Source organism: Tympanuchus pallidicinctus, unplaced genomic scaffold (genome assembly GCF_026119805.1).
Source record: "Tympanuchus pallidicinctus isolate F22 unplaced genomic scaffold, pur_lepc_1.0 scaffold10, whole genome shotgun sequence".
Classification (NCBI taxonomy): Eukaryota; Metazoa; Chordata; class Aves; order Galliformes; family Phasianidae; genus Tympanuchus; species Tympanuchus pallidicinctus.
Genome location: NW_026294619.1, coordinates 9,835,660 through 9,857,523, shown reverse-complemented (window position 1 = coordinate 9,857,523; position 21,864 = coordinate 9,835,660). Strand labels below are relative to the sequence as shown.

The window sequence follows — 21,864 nt, the reverse complement described above, 5'->3', positions numbered from 1 at the left end:
CTTACAACCAAATCTACCTGACTACAGCTCAGTCTCTGCCTTTTCACCAGCAAAACTTTCTCCAGCTGATTGCTTGGGCTCCCAGCCGCATCCTCCTTTTCCAAACACTCATCTGAGGAAAGGGGATTCAAGAAAAGCTTATTTGATTTAATAATCCCACCACAATGGTGCCGTGCTGTTTGATTCATCTGAGCTGCTGTGGCAGATGAGGGCAAAAGGTCCCTTCAGAGGATATCGGGAGATGGCGATCACTCCCAGCACAAATTCCTTCAATATCCCACTGAAGCCTTCCAAACCTCTTCCTGAAGTATTGATTTTTCTCCTTGCATCAAAAGCTTTTCTGTTCAGCTAGAAAAATAACGTTGCTGTGGCATTCAAGCACTTTACAGCCAGACATGTATTATCATGGCCCTTTTCACAGAATCACAGAATTGCCTGGATTGGAAGGGATCTCTAGGATCATGAATCTCCAACTCCCTCCCCGCAGTCAGGGCCATCGATCTCCCTATTTAATACTAGACCAGGCTGCCCAGGGCCCCATCCAATCTGGCCTAAACACCTCCAGGGATGGAGCATCCACAACTCTCTGGGCAGCCTGTTCCAGCACCTCACCACTCTCCTAGTAAAGAATTTCACCCTGACATACAACCTAAATCTTCCCTCCTTCAACTTAAATCCATTTCCCCTTGTCCTCCTGTTATCTACCCTTCGAAAGAGTTGACTGCCCTCCTGTTTATAGGCTCCCTTTAGGTGCTGAAAGTATCTGCATGCTGGGGAAGTACTACTACCTACTTCTACCAAGGGCCAAACCTACAAAGACCAGTCAGGTGCACAGCAGCCCTGTGGTGTTAGGTATGTCTGTGGCTGAGGCACTCTAATATCTTTAATAGCTGGGTTGAAACAACATCTATCAGAAGGAACTGGAAGTGGCAGAGTTGCCCTTTACCTACATATGCTATGCGTGGGAGCTGATCCAAAGACATTGAGCACGCAATGTTGACTCATCACAACGCTGCTGTAAAACCAACCCCTGAAAACAATCTCTACACGTTTTTCCTTCTCTCCTTCTGTGCCTTAATAATAAAAGATAAGATAAACAAGATATTTAGCTGATGGCACACACACAAAAGCTCTCATCCGTCTTCCATCTTTATTGATGAGTCGACAGAGTGCTCCCTTTATTACAGTGGGGTTTGGAGATGGCCAGCAGCCTGTATCTGATGGCCTGCAGCCAGCCATGCCCTCCTCTTTTTGGATGCAGTCTCCCCTCACCGTGTGAACCAGCCCCATGAACCAGGGCAGAGCAGGAATCGCTCTGTGATGCTGAGCAGCACTCCTCAACCTGGTGTGAGGCCTTACCCTACCTTTCAGGCTGCAGGGCAGTGCAGGACTTACTCACCAAATAACATGTCTACTGAAGTGAGCCATTTAATAGAAAGTTCATTAGGGAGAAAGGTCACCATGCTAATTTCTTTAATAAATCCAATAAAATGACAGACGTGTTTGTTTCTGTATTTGAGGAACAGTGCTATATCTTCACGTGAATGTCACAGCATCACGCACTTTGCTGTCACATGAACACAGCAGGATGAAAACTGCCTTCCATCCAAGGCTGTGATTTTCCCACATTGCAACAGTTAATATCCTTCTGCTGTTTTACCTCTTGAATTTCTATAGCTTGGGCTTAGTCACTGAATAGTGGTGTTTTTATTTATGAATTCAGGTGGGAGGAACAATCTCTGTGAAGTTTAAGCAATTAAACTGCTTAAATAGCAGGAGATGTGGCTGCTGTGCACACTTCCCCACTAGTAGCTTGTGCTTTCCCTGTGTCCAAGGCCTCTCCTGCAGAGCAGCAAGCCCCTCTGAATGGCACAACACAGGTTCCCTGTCAAAAGTACGCTGAGTACCAGAGACACATGCCGTTACAACTGTTGGTTCACCTCTCTGTGTATTTGGGGACTTCCTGTGCTCACCTTAGGCCCTTGTTCCCTGCCTTGGGAAACAACAAGGTTGCCTCTGGGGAGGCTAAGTGCAAGGTGCTTGCTGGCCTTCTCAGCACATGTAAAGCTCATTTCTATTGGGATATATTGCCATTTCACCAATCCAAGAATCATAGAATCATAAAGGTTGAAGAAGACCTAAGAACATCTAGTCCAACCATCAGCCCATCCCCACTAACTTTTTTTCCTCAGTGCCACATCCACAGAATTTTTGAACACCTCCAGGGATGGTGACTCCACCACCTACCTGGGCAACTTGTGCCAATGCTTCACCGCTAAAAAGAAATTTTTCCTAATATCCAACCTGAACCTCCCCTCGTGTGATCTCCTCTCATCCTATCACCATTACACATAGGAGAAGAGTCCAAACCCCACCTCACCACAACCTCTTTTCAGGCAGTTGTAGAGGGCAGTGAGGTCTCTCCTGAGCCTCCTCCAGACTGAAAAATCCCAGTTCCTTCAGCTGCTCTCCTTAAGACTTGGGCTCCAGACCCTTCACAGCTTTGTTGTCCCTCTCTGGACACGCTTCAGAGCACCAATGTCTTTCTTGTAGTGATAGACCCAAAACTGAATGCAGTACTTGAGATGCAGCCTCACCAGAATTGAATACAGGGGAATGATCACCTCTCTGCTCCTGCTGGATGCACTATTTCTGATACAAGCTAGCATACCACTGGCCTTCTTGGCCAATTGAGTGGCCTGCTTGTGCCTATCCTTATTACGTGTTAGCCTTGCTATCACACAAGACAGACACAGGCAACAACTCTCAGATAACGCAGGCAGAACCAAATACAATTGATTACAAACACAGAAACAAAATCCTGATGCACTGAAGCTTTATCCTTCCTTCCTTCCTTGTAGCTTTGCCTTGACCTCAGCAGCCAGGGAAACAGATCATCTTCAGAAGCATGCTGCAAAGCGATGCCACAGGCAGATTTACTGAGGAGTGAGGTCTCCTCGTGATGTGCACCCTCATTCCTTTTAATTTAAAACTTGTCATGTTATGTTAGCCTAGCAGTCCTGTAAAGCTCTGGCTTAATTGAGCTGACTGAACCTAACACTGACTTCATTTACTTTCTTTCAGCTCTCATTATAAATGGCGATGAACTCAGATTCCACGTTCAGGTATGTGGATGCCTATAGAACATCCCTTCATAAGGACATAAGAGATCACCTTACAATTAAAAAGGAATGATTAAATAGTTGTCTGTAATGAGCTCACGGTCATAAAGCCTTCATGAAGGCAGATACCTACCATTCACATTTATACTGCTACAGCAAACTGAAGCACAGGGTGTCAATGCTAACAGTGTTTCTGGCCCAGCCGGCTGTTGGGCATTGATGTATAAGCACTTGCTTACATGAATATTTTGTGTTGCTTTTAAGCGAGGTTCATTGCTCAAGCTATGGCTGTGCTTCAAGAAGGGCCATTAGCAATGTGGGAGAAGGCTTCCCTTAGCTCATACTTGTCGTTTAAGCCCACACCTGAAGCAAGATACAGTTCAGCCCCACAGTTTGCAGAAAACACAGACCCACATGGCAGGCATACCATCACACCACACTATGTCTACTCAAGGTGCATGCACTTTCTCCCTTCGTGAAACAAAATTCACATTTTGCTCACATTTCAGCCCCCGTTGAACACAAGAATAATTATATCCAGTGCACGTGCAGTGTTTGACATTTGTTGAGTACATCTCTACCACTGACAACACTAACACATTTCTAATATATATTCAGCCTTTTAGCAGAAATGATACATCAGATTGTCATAGAGATTAATGAGGCTTGTGGGAGACCCACCTAAGTGCTTTTAATGCAACAGAAGCAAGCTTACAGTAGTTTACTGTTTGTATAAGAAAAAACATATTTCCTTCCTGTCATCTTTGTTATTCAACCAGCCTTGTACTGTGTTAATTTACAGCTTAAGATGTTTTTGAACTTGTTAAGAAGCACATTTTAATGTGGAAGGATGTAAGTAAGTCAAAACATGTTAATATTTAAATAATAACAATGCTTGCATTTTGGCATCATCACATGGGAACACAAAAGGATAAAGTTAACCTTTGGAGCATCTCCTGCCAGGCATTAATAGATAGGTCAGCTCGATTGTTTTAGAATCATAGAATCATTAACGTTGGAAAAGAATTCGAAGATCATCCAGTCAACCGTCAACCCATCACCACCATGCCCACTAACCCATGCTGCCCAATGCTGCATCAACCCTTTTCTTGAACATCCCCAGAGACAGTGACCCCCCTAGGCAATCTGTTCCAATGCCTCATCACTCTTTCCAAGAAGAAATTTTTCCTAGTATCCAAACTAAGTCTCCCCTGGTGCAACTTAAGGGGATTACTATAGGGCCATTCAGGTGATGAAAAAGGCTTCTGTGAGCTGGGGAAGGCCTTCCAAGGATGACATTCCAGCTGTGGCTTTCCAATGCTGTTGTCACACTATGCAAACACCACTGGATACAGATTTTCTTCCCTGGAGCACAGGCTACTGTTGCCTATACAGGGCATATTAAACATACCATGTAGGTGTTGCACAAGCATACAGTGTTTTCTGTAACCTAGTGAGGCCATTAGAATGCCAAACCTAATGAAAGCACATTTAACTAAGGAATGTAGGTTTGGTGAAAGAACATTTCTCAGAGGCAGGGTCTTTCTTACACTGCAACTTACCTTATTGCAACAACCATAGATGTAGATGGAGAATAAAGCACAAGGATCAGAAAAATCATCCAGGCTCCTGTACTCTTTCAAATGGAGAGACAAAGATCATCCAGCTCAGAGCTGGCTTCTGCAGGCTGCATACTTTTGAATGGTGTGGGGCAGGCTAAGAGCCTCTCTTGCCTACATGGCAGGTTCTTCTAGCTCCTCCCACCTATCTGATAAGAATGCATGCTGTTTTGTTTGCACTAAGTGCAACTTCCTAGTCTCTGTTAGGAGAAAGTGGCTGCTTTTCATATTTGTGTTCTCCAAGATGAGGTTACCTTAACAAAAGGAGGCATAATATGCCCAGTGTGCAAGTTAGGTTATATGTTATGAGCAAGTTAGGTTATATGTTATAAATTGCACCAAGCTAAACTACTACAGCTGCAGGTTGAGATCTTGCCCTAAATACACCATTTCAAACACCTGCTCTGTACTGAGCTATTTCACCTCAGTAATAGGAAGATAGCTCTAAGCAGGTAGCAAACACCAAAGTAAAGTGCTCGACAAGAGCAGAGTGCAAGAACCAGATTGCCCTGGTTTGTTGAAGAGAAGCTACAAATGGGGGAAGGACCTTTTTACAGCAGCTGCCATAGATTAGCTCAGCCCTAAGCTCATGTGGTGACCTTTACATCATTTCTCACTTGTTACGCTTTGCAGTGCTTTATCAAGCTTCACCAAAGCTTGAATTAAGTGGGTAGGTATTTTTCTCACATTCCTGACAGGTAGGCTGAAGCTTAATCTGGGATGGGAGAATCACCCTCCCAGTTTACACACCAGTAGAAATTTTTGAAGCAGTGTCATTGTGTTGAGCCACTGGCTCCAGGGCTAGTTAGTGGGCAACTAGCTGCCACTGGGGGTCACTAGGTTCAGACACACACAGGGCAGCATGGGGCAAACAGAAGTCACCACTACTTCTGTGTAGGTCCCTCACAACAGGTTATTAGCTTTCCAAATGTTATGTCTTCAGGCCTTCTTGGAATTCTGTTATGAATTTTAAAAGCTCACAAAGTTATCCCATTTCCCTTGCTACTTGCTGAGAGGAAAAAAAATTGATTGGGATTTGCAAGTGAATTTTTAACAGGAAAGAAACTTGCTGAGAAAATAGCGTGCCCCCTGAATGTATGTGTGATGTGCAATCTGCACTAAGGGTCAGGTGAACTACTCTGGTGAGCTCCTGTGGCCAGATGACTGCACCAGCAAGCAGTGCTTCTATTGGCTCTCATAATCAACTATTTGTCCAGTTTGCATTCCATCAGAGATGAGAATAACAAAATCCTTGAATTCAAACAAGTGGTATTAATGTCTGGAGCTTTCTGGAACACCTCTTCTGTTTCTTCTAAGTGCTTAAAACACACCTTAGTTTGCAGTGTTTTGTTTGATGTAACATCAGTCAGCACAAAGTAAAAGCTGTTTTCACCTCTGACAGATTTTCCTTTCAAAGTGAAGAACTCTCTGAGGATTGCATTGCTGTCATGAAGACTCACTGTTGGTTCTACCAACTTTGGCTGGGATGGAGTTACAGGCAAGAAAGACTGAGCCATCAAAACATGTCATTCTTCAGCATTGTACCGTGCTATAAGAGGTTCAAATTGCTGTTCTTTCCTTCAAAAAAATGAGGCCAATATGTGTTTAAATGTCTTTATTCTTAGATCAAACAATGTCATCACTGAATTGAAGAACGAGATTACTGGTTGAGATATAAGAGAAATGTGAGACAAATACGGAAGATAACACTTTGCAAATAAATTAAAACAGAATAATTGTCTTTGCATAGTTCAGAAGTGAAAAGTAGGAGGCAGCAGTGCGCATGTGCTGTGAACTGACACACAACACCACGAAAACCCAAGTTCCTAGATGAACTCCTGTAGCCGCAAATAAAACAAACCAAACAAAAAATACCCCACACCTCAGAGCACTAACTATTAAAACCAGGCAGAAAGAGAACTAATGAGCTTTTTTTTTTTTTTTTTTTTTTCTTTTTCTGTTGTTGCTGAACAGACCATGCTGCAGGAGTGTTTTCTCTACAGACAGAGGTGCTTTTAGATAATCTGCCTTGGCATCCCATAGCCCGTCATACCCGACTGTGAGGCTCCTTTGTTGCTGCCCATCTGAAGGCCTATTACGTTCTGTCCCTGACGAAGCTGCTCTTCTGAAAACCCCCGTCGATTCTGCTGTGCTTTCCTGTACAGGTGCATACAAAAAAACAACACAGACATTCTGCATATGTCCAGATGACTGTGAAAAGCAATCTGAAATTGGCTCACGTTAACAGCTCCTCCCTTGTACTGCTGTATTTAATTTGCACCATCCTCCTGGATGGACAATACTGGCTGGGCTAATTGCTTTCCTGCAGTTAGAAGTGCTCTCTTCAAACCCACACCACTTCAGTCTTTCGCTGTACCACCTACTCACAACCTTCAGGATCATAGCTTGCGCGGCAACTATGATAGGTAAAATATTTATGTAGCGCTCTGTATACCACTTGTGATAGAGTTTGTATTTTGTCCTACAGCTCTCAGAAGCTGTAGTCTACAGGATCTGATCACTAAGATACTTATCTGTTCTGTAGTACAAATTGATATCTGTCTACATCAATGGTATACATTCAACTCAGTGGAGTCAGTGTGAGTGCAATGTACCCAGAGAAACAAAGGGACAGCAAAGTGGCTTGCTCATTTTCACAAGTGTGGATGATGGTTGCCTGCAGGACAGAACAATTGCCCTGTTGCCATTTCTAGATCTCTCTTCTCTAAAGCAATAGACTTTGGCCTTTGCACCTGTGTCTTAACTGTATGACAGTCCTTTATCTTCTGCCAAAACATGCTGACTACTTTTGCTTGGCATTAGCAGTCTCAAAAGCCATCCAGATCAATGAATCTTTGTTGGACCTTAAAAAGAGCCTCTTTTCCCTGAAAATAGCACTGGGGAAAAAAAAGAAGCACAAAAGTTTGTACTTGATTAATCTTTCATTTACACAAGATGGGGAAAACAAGTCACTTACAAGGGAGAAGGATCAATCTGTTACTGCTAAATAAATGGCAAGAACCTACAGTCTCAAAGGGAGGGAGTCTTTCAGCCAGCTGCCATCCAGGTACAATCTCTCTGCCACCTGTGTCTGTTTGTCCTGAGATCAGCTTATCTAGCAATATGACAACACATTACAATTCCCTTTTCTCCTCACTCCATCACAAGATGGGAATGTTAGATTGGTTGCCTGCTGTGACTGAAAGTCACCAACACAATCCTCTGTGAGGATCTGATCCTGTGCAGTGGCTGAGCTCAGGTCCAGAAGAGCACTTCAGATCTCTCAAGAATGGATCCCACGCCAATGTGCAGATGAGTACGAGGGCTTATAGCAACCCACCACAGGCTCTTCTCAGAAAGCATGTGTATGGGAACTGTTGAGTCACAGCCTGAACCTGACTGATCATCTGGGGAAAGGACCAGGTCAGCCCTGGGAGCACAGGTGAAGGCAATTCAGCTGTATGACCAGAAGGGGTGGAGCCTGGCTGCACCTCTCTTAGACCTCATTTAAGAGCTGACTGCCAGAGGGGAAGGATCTCTGGTTGGAGATCTCTTCCTTGTGGAGTTTTCCCTGTAAGCCTAGATCTCTGGAGACGAGGGGAGTATTCTTTTCCTCTTTATCCCTTTTGCCATTTTGCTCTTGTACCTTACCACCGCACTAATCTTTGCAACTTTTCCAACTGCCATTTTGGAGGCAGGCACCCAGAGTTTTGGGCACCTCATACAGCAATTCTATTTCACTGCTGCAAAATTTCTTTTCCAGAACCCTTACGCGGGCAGCAAAGCACTGCCAGTATCTCTGAGAGAGGATGTTTTTGGAACTACTCCTATTACATAATTGAATCTCAGGTTCACTGTGACTGTCTCTATTTTAATTAAAATCCCAGAAACATGATCTACCTTTTTTTCCCCTTGGACTTTTCAGCTGTGCTGTGGAGTGAATCCAAAGGAAGTTGATATGTAAGTATGACTAAGAAAGAAAAATAAGAACTGCACAGAAAAAACTAAAAAAGAGACCAAGGATGTGTTAATAAAAGTTGATTACTTGTATTGTTTGGATCACGTGGTGTTATTTTTACAATCATAAATGCTGCCCTTAGAATATGATAGTCTTACAGATAACAGCAGGTACTTGTGATTTGCTTTTAGGCTGGTGGAAGCAGGCATAACAAAGGCTGTAGAAAAAGAGGTGGGAGCATCTCACACTGCTGTAAGTTGTGTTTGACCTGTTTGCCATCACTCAACAACACTTTCTCTGCCACTGCGCAGACTTATTAACTTTTCATGCCAACTTTGCACCAGAGCCAGAGGCTTCCAACTCACAGATAACAAACAGCAGTGGATCCATGAGCCTCACCAGGACACACAGTGAAACAGCAGACAGGCCCGATGGGAACAGGCATGCAAGACACAGGATATGGAAAGTTAAGCAGCTTTGCCCATATGTGGGGATGTATTGATCACTGCTGATCCCTGCATGGATACTCTTGTTCCTTTTAATCTTGACATCTTTCGGTTTATCATAAGGTGATTAAGAATCAGTCTGAATGCTCTGACTCATGAATAATGCTGGGTGACGGGGAGAGGGCTCCATCTGCCTGAAGGGGTGGTAAAGCTATTCAGAAAGCAGTTCCCAGTCTGCCATATGTTATCTCCTTATAGAAATAACAGTTTTCCTGAAGGCAACAGCTATGAAACAGTCTTTCAGGGACTGCAGCAGACGCAGGCTGGCTGTCTATCTAGCCCAGACAGGCCGGGAAGGAGGGAGATGATCTTCAAGTATGCCAATGAAAACAATTCCATCCACAATTAAGAGCAGATATGAAAATTAATTTTTCAGTTGTTTCCATTTGTTATAGTTTGTTATAGTTACGCAAAACAAATAAGCCTGTCTGGGTCATGGTGAATTCATGTCTGGTTTAAATTAAAGCATGTAACTGGATTTGAATTAAAAAACCTATTATATTCAGGAAGTAAAAATCTCTTTGTGGTCTGTATGAAGTAAATTTAAATGAATGCCACATGAAGAATGTATAGGAGTTGACACTTGCTCACCTAAACTTCAGGTCTCCTTTAGCCTCTGTTAAACCACTTCAAACTTTAAGATAAGCAAAGTTTGCTTGCTGATCCTCAACTAATCATCAGAAATTTCAGGGAAACCAATGACCAGCAGGCAGCACTCTTTTCGTTAACATGCCTCAGCTGTTTTAGCATAAGAAATACTTCTGGGTAGAGGAACCTCATTTCAACACAGTGTCTGTGAGCTAGAGGCGTTACTGTAGAAGGATTTCCTTTTTTTTTTTCTGCCCTTCTTCTCAGCCTCCCTAACCAAGGCAAATGGGGCGTTAGAGCAAATAAACATCTTTTCCAAGACAGAGAATTCTCTGCAGATAAGTGGTACTCCACAAGAAAAAAAAAAAAAAAGGCTAAGAAAGAAATCCAGTAGGATCTCCATATGTGCGCATATGTCCAAAGCAGGGCAGCTCAATAGAAAGGGGTGCCTGCAGGTAGAACTCAGAGCTGCAGCCGTGGGTGAGCTGCTGCTCAGTCCTGGCACCAATAGCACTTTTCCAGCTCCAGGGCAGGAGAGATGTGAGGAAGAGGACTACCTGGGAAAAGGCAGCAGCATGGAAACACTGCATCCCTCCTACAGGGCTCCTGCTCAGCAGCCCTGGTTTAACTTCTGGCTGACATGATGTAGTTAGGCACAGGCCAAATGATGCTGATATGCTGCAGCAGCAGAAAGTGCTGCTGCCTGGTTGGACATTTGATCCCCTTGTCTAGACTTCAAAAAGGAAATCTCTTCACTACAAGGAAATTTTGCAAAGATTCTTCCTTTCCTTCCCCAGTAAATTTCTTCGAAGGCCAAGAACAGACAATAATACCAGCTTTCCATGAAAGTCAGCTCTGGGAAACTGTGCCTTGGGCATTACCTGTGAAACCAGGATGGATCCCCTTTGTAGCATCCATCATCCTTGGTGACTGCCAAACTGCCTAGAGCCATTAAGGTTCTCTGCACTGCTGCCATGTCCTTCCCTGGAAAGGCAAACAGCAAAACCAATATAAGAAATCCTCACATAACAAATAGCTTGGCACATTGATCAATGCCTTCATCCAATGCATTAACTGCTTCCCTTGGCTACTCTGAAAAAGTACACTAGAAGCATTGTAAGTGCTATTTTAGAATTGCTCAAATTGAAGTGCTGACATGCAAGAGATTATGAAAAAGATTATCAAAGGAACGGTGTTAAAGCAAAATTCAACTATTTGGGAATTTTCAAGTTTCAAAGCTATTTTAATGCATTCACCCTTGCTATTTTAAGCCATTCTAAATTTTGTGCTAAGAGAACACTTTGGCGTAAAAAGAATGATAATGTGCTCAGTAAAACACGGCTGAAGGAGAGCAATGTGACAAATAACCGTGCTGTGCCTCTGTTGCTTCACCTGCAAACTGATCCCATCATGTAAGCACTGGCAGTTGCAGACAGTCCTCATGCTGACAGAGTTCCTGGCAGTCCTGGAAAGGACTTGTGCAGATTAACTTGCACCACCCTTTCCCAAATTACCCATCAAATCACTTCCCAAATCCTTCCTACTGGCTTCCCTTCACATGCTGTCAGAAGTCGATGCTCTTCAGTTGCTGTCATCCAGTCCTAATTTACATTATTTTTCTACAGTTTCCCTCTTTACCTTACCACACTTGATTCCTCATTTCAAAATGCTAGTGCTCATCTCCCCTTTAGCCAAGTAAAGTTACCATACCTGGTCATCACTACTTGTTAACGTTCTTCTGTAAACAACAGAGAGAGAAAAAGCTTCTCAGGGGATAATTTCCCATCTATACTGTGAGGTGATGGACTTGTCAATTACTTGCCTAGATGTATGCTTTCCATCTGCTTGAGAATTCACCAATTTTCCAAGACGGCACCTTGAAATATAAGGCTCATTTCCAAAAGATGTTGCTATTCCTGTTGTCAGTATTTGTTTTTATTTTAAAAAACAGTACCCACTCCTCTGATCTTTCCTTCCAAAATTAAGGTAAGAAGTAAATTTTCCTTTTGTATCAACATCTTCTGTTTATTTCTCCACTAATTAAAAAAGAAACAAGTGAGGGGGGGTTTTGTGCGTGTTTTTGTTTTGTTTTTGAAAAAATGAAGGATACTCCTTTTTTTTGTTTGTTTCTTCCCCTGCACTTGGCTACTAGGCCTGAAAAAAGCAGAGAACATTAGGCAAGCAAGTAGAAACAGGCAAATTCTATCTGATTACCCAACTCAAACACAATGACATTTAGAAAACTCTCTAGCAAGTACTTCACTAGGAGCTGCCACATATCTTTGCAATGGCGTGAGCTGATTAAGTTTTTGGAAATTTTGTTTCATATACCTTTTTTTTCTTCTGAAATGAAAATGGAAATAGGTGTTCAAGGCAAGGGTGGACAGGGCTCTGAGCAATCTGATTTAGCAGCTGGCAATGCTGCCCGCAGCAGAGGGTCAGAACTAGATGATCTTCAAGGTGTCCTCCAACACAAGGCATCCTAAGCCCTGGAAATCTTCCCCACGCATTCCTTCTGTTCCCATTCTTCCTTTTTCCTGAAATCACCTTTCTAGTTAAAGGAACTAATTTTGAACACAAGTTCTTCATATGGGGATATAAGTTCCTCACAAAATCATGTGATGCTCAAGATATGACTATGACAGCAGACTCCAGAAATGCCTCCTATGGAATAGTGTTAATGAAAAGTACTGTAGACCAGTAGGAGTGCACAGGAAAGGAGCTTAGCACATAGTGTATAAGCATCACCCTGATTACAGGAGGATGAAGCTCGGGGCTCTGGTTCACACAGACCTCACTGCTTAAGGCCCTGGCTAAGGTGAAGATGACACCCTAAAGCTGAAAATGACTTGCGGCTTCCAGCTGTGACTGGCACACAGGCCATTACAGTTTACAGGAATCTTCTCTGCAGGGGACCATTTGTACAGAAAACAAATTGTCAGCCATCCGGGATCCTCCCGTGCCCGTGTTTGTTAACCAGACTGTGTCAGATGGTCCCTGCTTGAGGGAGGGCAGCTGAGGGTCGGCCTCTTGCACAGGCACGTACACAGGGAGCAGCGTGGGGCGGGATGCTCGGAGCTCCCCACAGCAGCAGATGTACCATATGCCTCAACTGATGCCACAAATAACCTCCTTGGGATGCCCATCGTGGTAACAAACAGGGATGAGGAGAGATGTGGAAAAAGGATTTAAAAGTGAATGAGCTGAATAACGACAGCAAGCACGTACACACAGATAAAAAAAAGAAAAGAAACAAAAGACGGGTAGCACAATATATCCCGCTGGGCCCAGTGGAACCATCTGGCAGCCCCTCCTATGTTCTGCACTCAGCTCTGCTTCCCTTTTCAGTGGCGAGGGGAGAGGCTGCAGGGCAACTGCAAGCGGGGCCCAGTGCTCCTGCACATGCATTGGCCACTCAGTCAGGGAAAACCCCAGATGTGCTTCATCGTGTGGCATCTAACCTCTCATCCTTTGCAGTAAGCCCTGTAGAGAATCTTGGCATGGCATATTAGAGGAGGCGGGGGGCTCGGTCACATCTCTCCCTTTCTCTCTGGGGAAATGTGGCCAGAAGGAAGGGCTGAGACCCACAGAGGAGAACTGCTCTGAACCATATTCCCGAGACACTTCTTTGTGCAGGCTGGGCTATAAACAGAGTTATATCTGCCTCTTACCTCTCTGGAAATATGGCAGGGAGCTATCTGTAAAACAGCAAACATGCTCTCTTGGGCATGGACTAGGAAAGGCTGCTCACCTTTCTCTTCCTTTAAGAAGGACCAAAGGAGAGGTGACACCGTTGGGAAATGCACCAGATGGACTGAGCGAGTTTGAAGCAACCAACAGCAGATTGCGTACTAAAACATTTTCTTCAATCATTACTAAGAATCTCAAAGCAAAAAAAAAAAAAAAGGCTCTTGGAAAATAATCAGAGACAGAGAAACTCTTTTATCAACCACACATAATTTTCTTTCCATGTAAACATACGTTGATGCTTGCTGCCTCTCTAAACACATTGTGGCCTGGAAGTATTTTCTGAAGTGTAGAAGTTATGCAATTATGAAAGATTCTGTCCTTTCTGCCTAGCCAATATGTCAAATTTCTGATGTTTCAGGCTAAAAACAATACTGATGCTGGAGATCAGAGCTACGGTTAGGCAAGAAGCCCTCACATGATTACTCCTGCACATGCTGCTTCACTTCAGCACTCTAATGACCAGCATGAGGGATGGAAAGAGAATGGGGAAGTGAAGAGACAAAGATCAGTTTTGAGAAGGCCTAAAGTAACCATGGAGAAAAGTCCTGTACATCTCTCCCCTGGGCTGAAAGTTGTGTTTTGACTTTCTGTGATCTGGAAGTTTTTCCCCTTACATCTGCTGAGGAATGGAAATGAGTGAACGAAAGAAAATGAAGAGACTGCCACCACAATTAGGAGCTCTACCTTTAAAACCAAGTCCTTTTCATCGTAAGGATTGACATACTGTTCTTTTGTTTGCATTATGCAAAAGTGTTATGAAATGCAGAAGCCTGCAATCAAAAGCACCTGAAATGAGCTAATATCATCCCTTCTAGTATAGATGGAGCTTCCCTTTCAACAGCCTGCTAGGCTGAGGAAGAGGATGTTACTCCAGGGAAGTACAAACCCTTTCATTTAAAATATTTAAAGGTAGATTGGAAAAATATGAAAAAATGACCTGGAAGAAACAACCCAGCTCTTGCGTCTGAAGGCGAGATCTGTCCAGTGAACCCAGTACCCTGAGAGCCTAGTAATGCAGTCTGTCAGTACGTCCTCCCATTCTAACCTATCTGCAAAGAGCTCCCCTGTGTTTCATGCCTGAAGCTGTCCTTGAAAGAAGCGATCTCTTCCACATATCCCAACAGCCTGTAAAAACAGATCTCAGTGTTTTCACTCCACCTGTGTTCCTACACAAATGATACTGATTGGCTTTCTCAATAGATCGCTCTCCTTCCACCATTTCATTTTCACAACAGATTTTTGACCCTTCTAGTTTTCTGCACACCTCCCTTTCACTACCCTGGCACTGTCTTTGCTTTGAGTCCCTGCATTTTGTCCTGAGAGATGCAAGATACACAGTGCATTTCACAAGAGCATCAGGAAGAGCGCATCACCACAGAGTTGGCAAAAGCAGCCATGCAAACACTCAAATGACTCAACTCTTTGGCAGCTACAACACACAATGTTCACTTCATGTCCGGGAAGGAGTGTATTCACCTCCAGGTGAATATACAGGGCACTCAGATTTTTGCTGTTGCCATAGTGACTTTTCTGGCAAGACTTTATTGTTGCAGAGAGATACTCAGCTAACACATTAGCAGTGAGCTCTGCTCTCTCTAATCATAAAGGAGCCCTCATCTGCTCTGTAGAGGCATGTATGCTCCTGGGAATGCACTTTATGGCTCTAATTTAAGCTTTGCTTATAATTTGAAAACTGTAATAAAAGCTCGTCATCACAAAATAAGGGTTTCCCCTATTTGCTCTTAGAAGCTATTTTACTTGGAAATAATTAGCATAGAGAGCAGTTGTTTTATTAGGTCTATGGATTTCTGTCAAAATGATGGGCTTTTGGATAACACATGAGCTTGGAAAAACTCCATTATGCCCTCAGGGTAATATAAATCCCTCAGAGGAGATAATGCACCACTGGAAGAACATGGTAATGAGATAAGGCAAACAGAAACAAAAGATAATTACATTAGAGAATATGCCTTAGACAAAATGCACTATTACAACACATCAAAGCCGAGTAAAATGAAGACTGCAAGCTGACTTCCAGTTTATTATTTTTACCTTCCCATAAATCCACTGTCTGGAAAATATCTGTTGTTCTTACTCCGTAGATTTCAGCAGCTTTTAAGAACTGAGAAATTTGTTCCATCTGCTTGAAAGCCATTTTTGATTCAGAGATCTTTGCAATGGGTTCATTTCCCTTTGGATGTAAACTGTTTATTAACTTGCATAACAGCTGAGAGAGAAACACAGAAACAAAATGAGAAAGCAGTCACCAAACTAGGAGAAATTTCTGCACATGAAATGATGCTGTAAAATGCTTTCAATCTAGACAGTTTCTGTTAGGGATGTAATTTCTTCTATCAGGAACAAACAAGAGATTGATAATAGTCAAAGTATATTAGAAAGGTATTAGAGCTTTCATTAACCGATGGCAATAGCCTGACCGAATAAATCCTCATCTGCTAGAAGCAGCAAAGCAATCACTGGTAAGTTATATAACAACTGACAGAGAAGAAACCACATGTTCGAGCCAAAAAAATAAGCAATGTCAATTGAAATATTGTTGAAGTCACTTTGGCAGAGATTCAATGATTAGCGTATTGCTGCAGCTCTGTGCAAACAGCAGCATCTGCCTGCTGTTCAATAAACCAAAAGGATACAATTGTTACAGCTACAGAATGATTCACAAGAAGAAAACACTTCTTCAACACCTGTGCACCTTTTTTGTTTTTCTGTAAATACTATTTCTTAAAGAGAAAATTATACATCTAGTTTTAAAAGCACATCTCATTTAACTGCATGAAGAAAGGCACTGAAGGAATGAGTCATACCCATATATAATGTGCATGACTCATAAGAATCATAAGCACTATACTAATCCCAGTACTCCAGCAGAATAATTATTTTCTGAGATTAGGATTCACAAGCAAAAGGAAATCAGTCAGATGCTAGGACACCTCTTACTGCACTGGCCATGAGCTCTGACCAATTTCGCCGGATGGAGACAGAAATCAAGGACACATAGTAATATATACTAATTCGCTGCACGCATAAAGATACTCAAGTAGAGAGTTAAACAGATAGCTCACCGTTCCATCCATCAGCCAGGTCTGGAAATGCTGCCTTCCAGGAGGAGGGGGTTCGATCTGTTCCTCACACTGCACGATAATCCAGTTCGCCAGCCTAGACTCTAATTCCGGGTCATATTTCTGTTCAATCTTTTCCTGAACTTCTCGGCTTAAGCCATAGCTTGGTCCTCTGTTAGCCATTTCTGGAACCAAAGCAGAACTCGGTTAGCAGGGAGGGTCTTGGTGCGCAGCTGTTAGGTAGACACCGGAAAATTAGAGAATAAAGGAGAGAGCAGCCTGCCCTATACATCAGGCAGTTGAGCAGATGTTCATCAACACTGAAAGTCACTGTATGGCACTGCTTATAGCTGTTCTGCAGAGCAGGGGAGGGATCAGCAGGGGAATATCATTTTCCAAAAGCATACATCAGCCACAACATTTCTTGCTTTTTAAAAAAGAAGAAAAGAAGGAAAACAAATACCCTTCCCTTACCCCAACAACAAAAACAGACGGTGAAAATGAAGATTTAAAGCAAAGTAGGTTTCAGAGAGTGGCTTCTGCTGTGATTGCAGAGAATATAATAGAGTTCTCAGATCGATGTTACAAGCTGCCTGCAAATCCAGAAACGCTTTAAAATTGCCTACCTAACGCTTGCCAGTAAGAAGAAGGTTATACATGGGAGCTCCAGGAATCCTTTTGAGATGCAGTCGGGTTCTTCTTCAGCAGAGATGCAGGGATGGATATCCAGATCAGCAACCTGAAAAGCATCAATGGATTTAAGAGACAGAGGCTGCCACAATGCCCTGCTGCTGCTGCAGCATCGTGGTTTGAAGAACAGTGTATTGATTTGATTTTCCTCACATATGAGGAGGGTCAGAGCAGGGGCGTTGCTAAGAGCCATTAAAGAGGCCTGCCTCCTCCGTTGCAGCTGGGGGATCTGTTTATCTCACCCATCTGCATACTGCTCTCAGGCGTGTTTTCTCAGCCCTGTGCGGTTCACCCCACAGACTCAGCTTTATTCCACCTAGTCTGCATCACCCCAAACTACAGCAAGCATCCCAGCTCCCGATAGTTAGCAATGTAAACAGAGGGGCTTCATCATATGCCCTGTTACACAAAGGTAACGCAAATTACTACGCATTTCATTTATTTTTAAACATGAAGCAGAAGCAGAACCTTTTTTCTCCCTGTTCTGCAGCATGATGCTAGCAGGTTTACAGCACGAAAAGTAATTTCTCCTCCAGCCTGCCCAAGTGCTCAAAAAAGTTACAGGGAAAATAAGATGGAAAGCCAAGGAAGAGAAAGCAGGAAGCAGAGTGTTACCATCACCCTATCTGTGCTATATATTAGGCTACCAGATATCATCCCAAGAAAATAACTTGAGCCACTAAAAACAAGGGAGGATCACTGAAAATTAGTAACTATACTGTAAAGCACAGAGGTTGTGCTTTCTGTGGGTGTGAGTCAGCATGCCTCCAGCAATAGCAAGGGAGCTATGCCCATGTACAGAGGTTTAATTTTGATTGTACCACTGCAGTGGTGGGAGGAAAAGGGAAGAGAGGAAAGAGAAGAGATTCTTCTTCAGATGTCATTTGCACAGGTTTATTCTTTGTTAAACAAAATCACTGCACTCCAGTCTGAGTTGCATCAGCCCTACTAAGAAACAGCTCCCATTTGGCAAATGAATTGCGATCAGCTGGAAATGAAAGGAGGCTGACAAACCCAAGAAGGATTCACAGTCAGCATTACCAGAAAAACTCCTTCTACAGCCTTGCAAAAAAAAATAAAATAAGGAAAAAAATGTACAGCTGCTTGTTTATCTGTCTCATAATGGCCTCCTCATCCATTATTTCCTTATTTTAAAACCACAAATTCTCAGATTTATACTGCTCAGGATGCTCCTGGGCTTGAAAAAACTCGAGATTAAAAATTTAATAGATGACCTGATTTACTGTTGTCTTCCACGAGCATTTCATTTAGTGCTTTCTCTTCTATGCACTGGTAGTTTTAAAACCCCATGAAATATTGGATTACATAACTCAGAGCCTGTTACGTGACAAGGCCATCACTTGAACACTTTCCATTCCTGAGAACACACTGTTAGATGCAAAGCAAATGTGCAGGACCAAGAGTGCAAACCAAGCCTGAAGACTGGAGTAGGAGCAAACTGCAGCTGCAACAGTAAAATACAGCACAAGATGGTTAAGGGCCTTCCACTCTTTAGCCAGTACCACAAAAACAAAAAAAAAAAAACAAAAAAAAACCCCAAAAAATACAACCTACATTTTGTACTATCAGATCTTTTTTATTCTTCTGTTTAAAACAGAGCTCCCAAGACTGCTCATTTGTTTCCGGTCACATCAGGGTGCTGTGTGCTTACTAGCAATGGGATTTCACTAAAGCCATGCCTCCTTGCACAAGCCTCTGACCTTCTTTCTGACTTGGGGGCAGCAGTGGGTAATTTAACTCTCTTGAGCTGAAGAGCAAAGGTCTCTCCCTTCACAGATGTTGGCTCTGCAACGTGTTCTTGAGGGATCATTCCAGGCCAAGAAAGCTGAAAAGCCATCTTGTCCTTCAATATCAATTTTTAATAAGGCTTTGAAACCCAGGAAGCTGCAGAAGATTGGAAAAACACCAGACTCATACCAATATTTTCAAAGCACGGCAATCAAATTGTAAGCCTGCTATTATGTCATCAAGCCACAGAAAAAACAATGGAACGAGTTTGGCTTGAAAAGAGATGGTGATGATACAATGTACTAAGAGCTCTGCAATACAGTGTGCTTAGTGACTGCACACTAATTGATCAGGGAGCTAAACTGATTCTAAAGCAATACGACTCAGTAAAGAAATTAAAGCTAACTGTAATGACTGTAATTGAGAAATTAATTATCAGGTATATTTTCATTGAGTTTGTACAGGAACGTGTTTCCAGGCCTGAGCTATTTAATGTGTTATCAGCAAAAACAAAGGAAGCCCAAACTCTCAGTAACATAAGCTTCACAAGCTTCAATGAACAAACAACAAAAATAATGACAACTCCTTGAAAACAGTCTACCTGGAAGCAGGTAAAATGGTATTTCAACATAGCCATAGTCAGAGACAGGAAACTGCTTTATAGAATGTAGCACTGTTCTGCAGAGCAGCAGATGCTGAAGCACAAAGGGTGATGGAATATCATCAGGTGGGCACAGTGTCTGGGTAAGATACTGTGACCAAAGGACTCCACTGAGGTAAGTGCGGAAGGTGCAGCAGCAATGAGAATCACTGCAGCTGGTTCTGACACTCACTCTCCACAAACAGTGCTGAAAGAATACAGGAAATTCAAAGTTATTCCAGTGACCAGAGGACTGAAAATTGACTCTTTGCAGTAAATAGGAAGTAGGAAGGATTACCTGTTTAGCTCACCAAAACTGCAAGTTAAGAAATGGCAAGCACATGTGGTTTCAAAGCAAAGGAGAATTCAAGTTTCTTTTCTTGGATAAATGCATACAACAGACTGATGGTCAGAATCATGACATGGAAGAAAGGATCAGACTTTCAGCAGCAAAGGTATTACCATTAGAACATTCCACTTACAGTTTCCAATAGATTTTGTCTCATTTATTTTTCCTTGGTAACCCAAGATTGGAACTTAGAACTAAAATAGAATTCTACCGAATGAGTGGAAGATGGAGCTAAAATAGAATTCTTTTTAGCGAATGGAGAGGGAGCTTGAAGACTTCAAATTAAGATCTAATGCCTGTAAATGCTGTGGCTCATCTTATGCTTCAAATAATACAGATAATCACAATATTACAAGTTTCAAAATCTTTGTAAATCTGTGAACAGCTGCCAGCAAAGTAAAGCTGATGTTAATTTCCTCACTACCTGTGTTTAGACCCACAGCCTTCAATGCCTTCTAACTGGAACACAAAGAGAAAAGTACACCTTGCTCTCCCACAAAGCAACCCTTGACCTTTGTTAGATTTGGTGTTTGTCAACTCGCTCCATAGAAAGAGTCTGGTGATTTCAGCCATCCCCAAATACTGTTAAAAGTATGCTGATCAACTCCCATGAGATAAAGCAATCCAGCAATTAGAATAACTGGCAAATCCAGGCTCCGTTCCCCCAGTCACCACAATGCAACAGCAAGTATTTCACAACCAGGTTACAAAATAAAAATAAAAATAAAAAAAATAATAAAAAAAAAGGAAAGTTTCCAAAGTTGTAGAATTTTGAGCACATCCTTTCACAAGGAAACTCTTCTGGAGGTTTGCTGAAGATGCTCCCTATGTATACACCTATGTGCTGATGCTGCGGTTTCTAGAGATGCACAGATGATGCTAAGTATAAAATATGAACTCTGTGCAAGCCCAGGGCATCTGCAGAGAAATGCAAGGACAGAGAAGTATTCTGCAGAGCTGGTCTGTTTATGGCCTTTCTTTGTCGTAAGATACTTGGATACGTTCTACGCATGAAAACAAACAAACAAAAAGCTATTCGAGCACTGCCATCTTTTAACTGCACAAACCAGGTGGCAGAGATATCAGAACCTGGGAGACAACTTGCTTTCCAAGCCGCTTGACAGCAGAAGCAGTCTTAAGTCTCAGGATCTTCTAAATCTTGTTGAGGATTTACAAACTCCCTGGAAGAAAATCAACATGTATATTTCATCAGATAACCTTTTTATCTGTCACCAGCAAAACCAATACCTTCTAAGAGCTACTGTGGCTTGAAAATCACCTTGTCATATGCATTCACTGAAAGAACAGAGAAGTATCATCTTTATTTTAATGTAACATTGGTTAAAACAGAGAGCAAGACATATCCAAAAATAAAAAAGAAAATAAAAAATCCCTCAAATACATATTCTCTTATTATTATTAGAGACTTCACTTTGCTGTTAGGGACTTCAAGAATTAGCATCTGAGGAGGAGCACATCCTGCCACATGTTCTGCCCTGCAAACCTGCTAAGTACAGAAGCAATGCAAAGGATCCCAAGTCTCCCAGGGACTGCTCTCTCAGGAAGAAGGCATGGGTGACCCATGCACATCCCTTCAGCCCTCAGGCGTGCTGCTCCCAGCATGTTTGCCCAGACACAGCACCTGCTCCCAACCAACAGTCAGAGCCGACCTTTTCACATGTCCATGTGGGAGGCAACCAGACAACTTGGTGCCAAGAAAGCCAATGGCATCCTGGCTTGTATCAGGAGTGGTGTGGTGAGCAGTACTAAGGAAGTAATCCAGCCCCTGTACTCAGCACTGGTGATGCCTCAC

General features: G+C 42.7%; 1 protein-coding gene across 1 annotated transcript; it reads right to left on the bottom strand.

The window, feature by feature from the left end:
* Positions 1–6,341: 6,341 nt before the first annotated feature.
* Positions 6,342–21,584, bottom strand: TAGLN3 (transgelin 3). The gene is made up of 6 exons (XM_052705825.1): positions 21,141–21,584; positions 17,250–17,362; positions 16,627–16,808; positions 15,596–15,770; positions 10,675–10,777; positions 6,342–6,898 (listed from the first exon to the last, which is right to left on the bottom strand). Exons 3-6 carry the CDS (start codon positions 16,804–16,806, stop codon positions 6,757–6,759), a joined length of 600 nt encoding a protein of 199 aa, XP_052561785.1. The 5' UTR covers positions 16,807–16,808; positions 17,250–17,362; positions 21,141–21,584; the 3' UTR covers positions 6,342–6,756.
* Between the last annotated feature and the right edge of the window lie 280 nt (positions 21,585–21,864).

What these genes read in the sequence shown, in the direction of transcription:
- TAGLN3 (XM_052705825.1), bottom strand. Translation starts at nt 16,806, where the DNA reads ATGGCTAACAGAGGACCAAGCTATGGCTTAAGCCGAGAAGTTCAGGAA. An exon ending in CCTGGCTGATGGATGGAACG is followed by an intron (nt 15,771 to 16,626) that starts GTGAGCTATCTG and finishes TTTCTCTCTCAG; the next exon opens with CTGTTATGCAAGTTAATAAA. An exon ending in GATCCATCCTGGTTTCACAG is followed by an intron (nt 6,899 to 10,674) that starts GTAATGCCCAAG and finishes GCACCTGTACAG; the next exon opens with GAAAGCACAGCAGAATCGAC.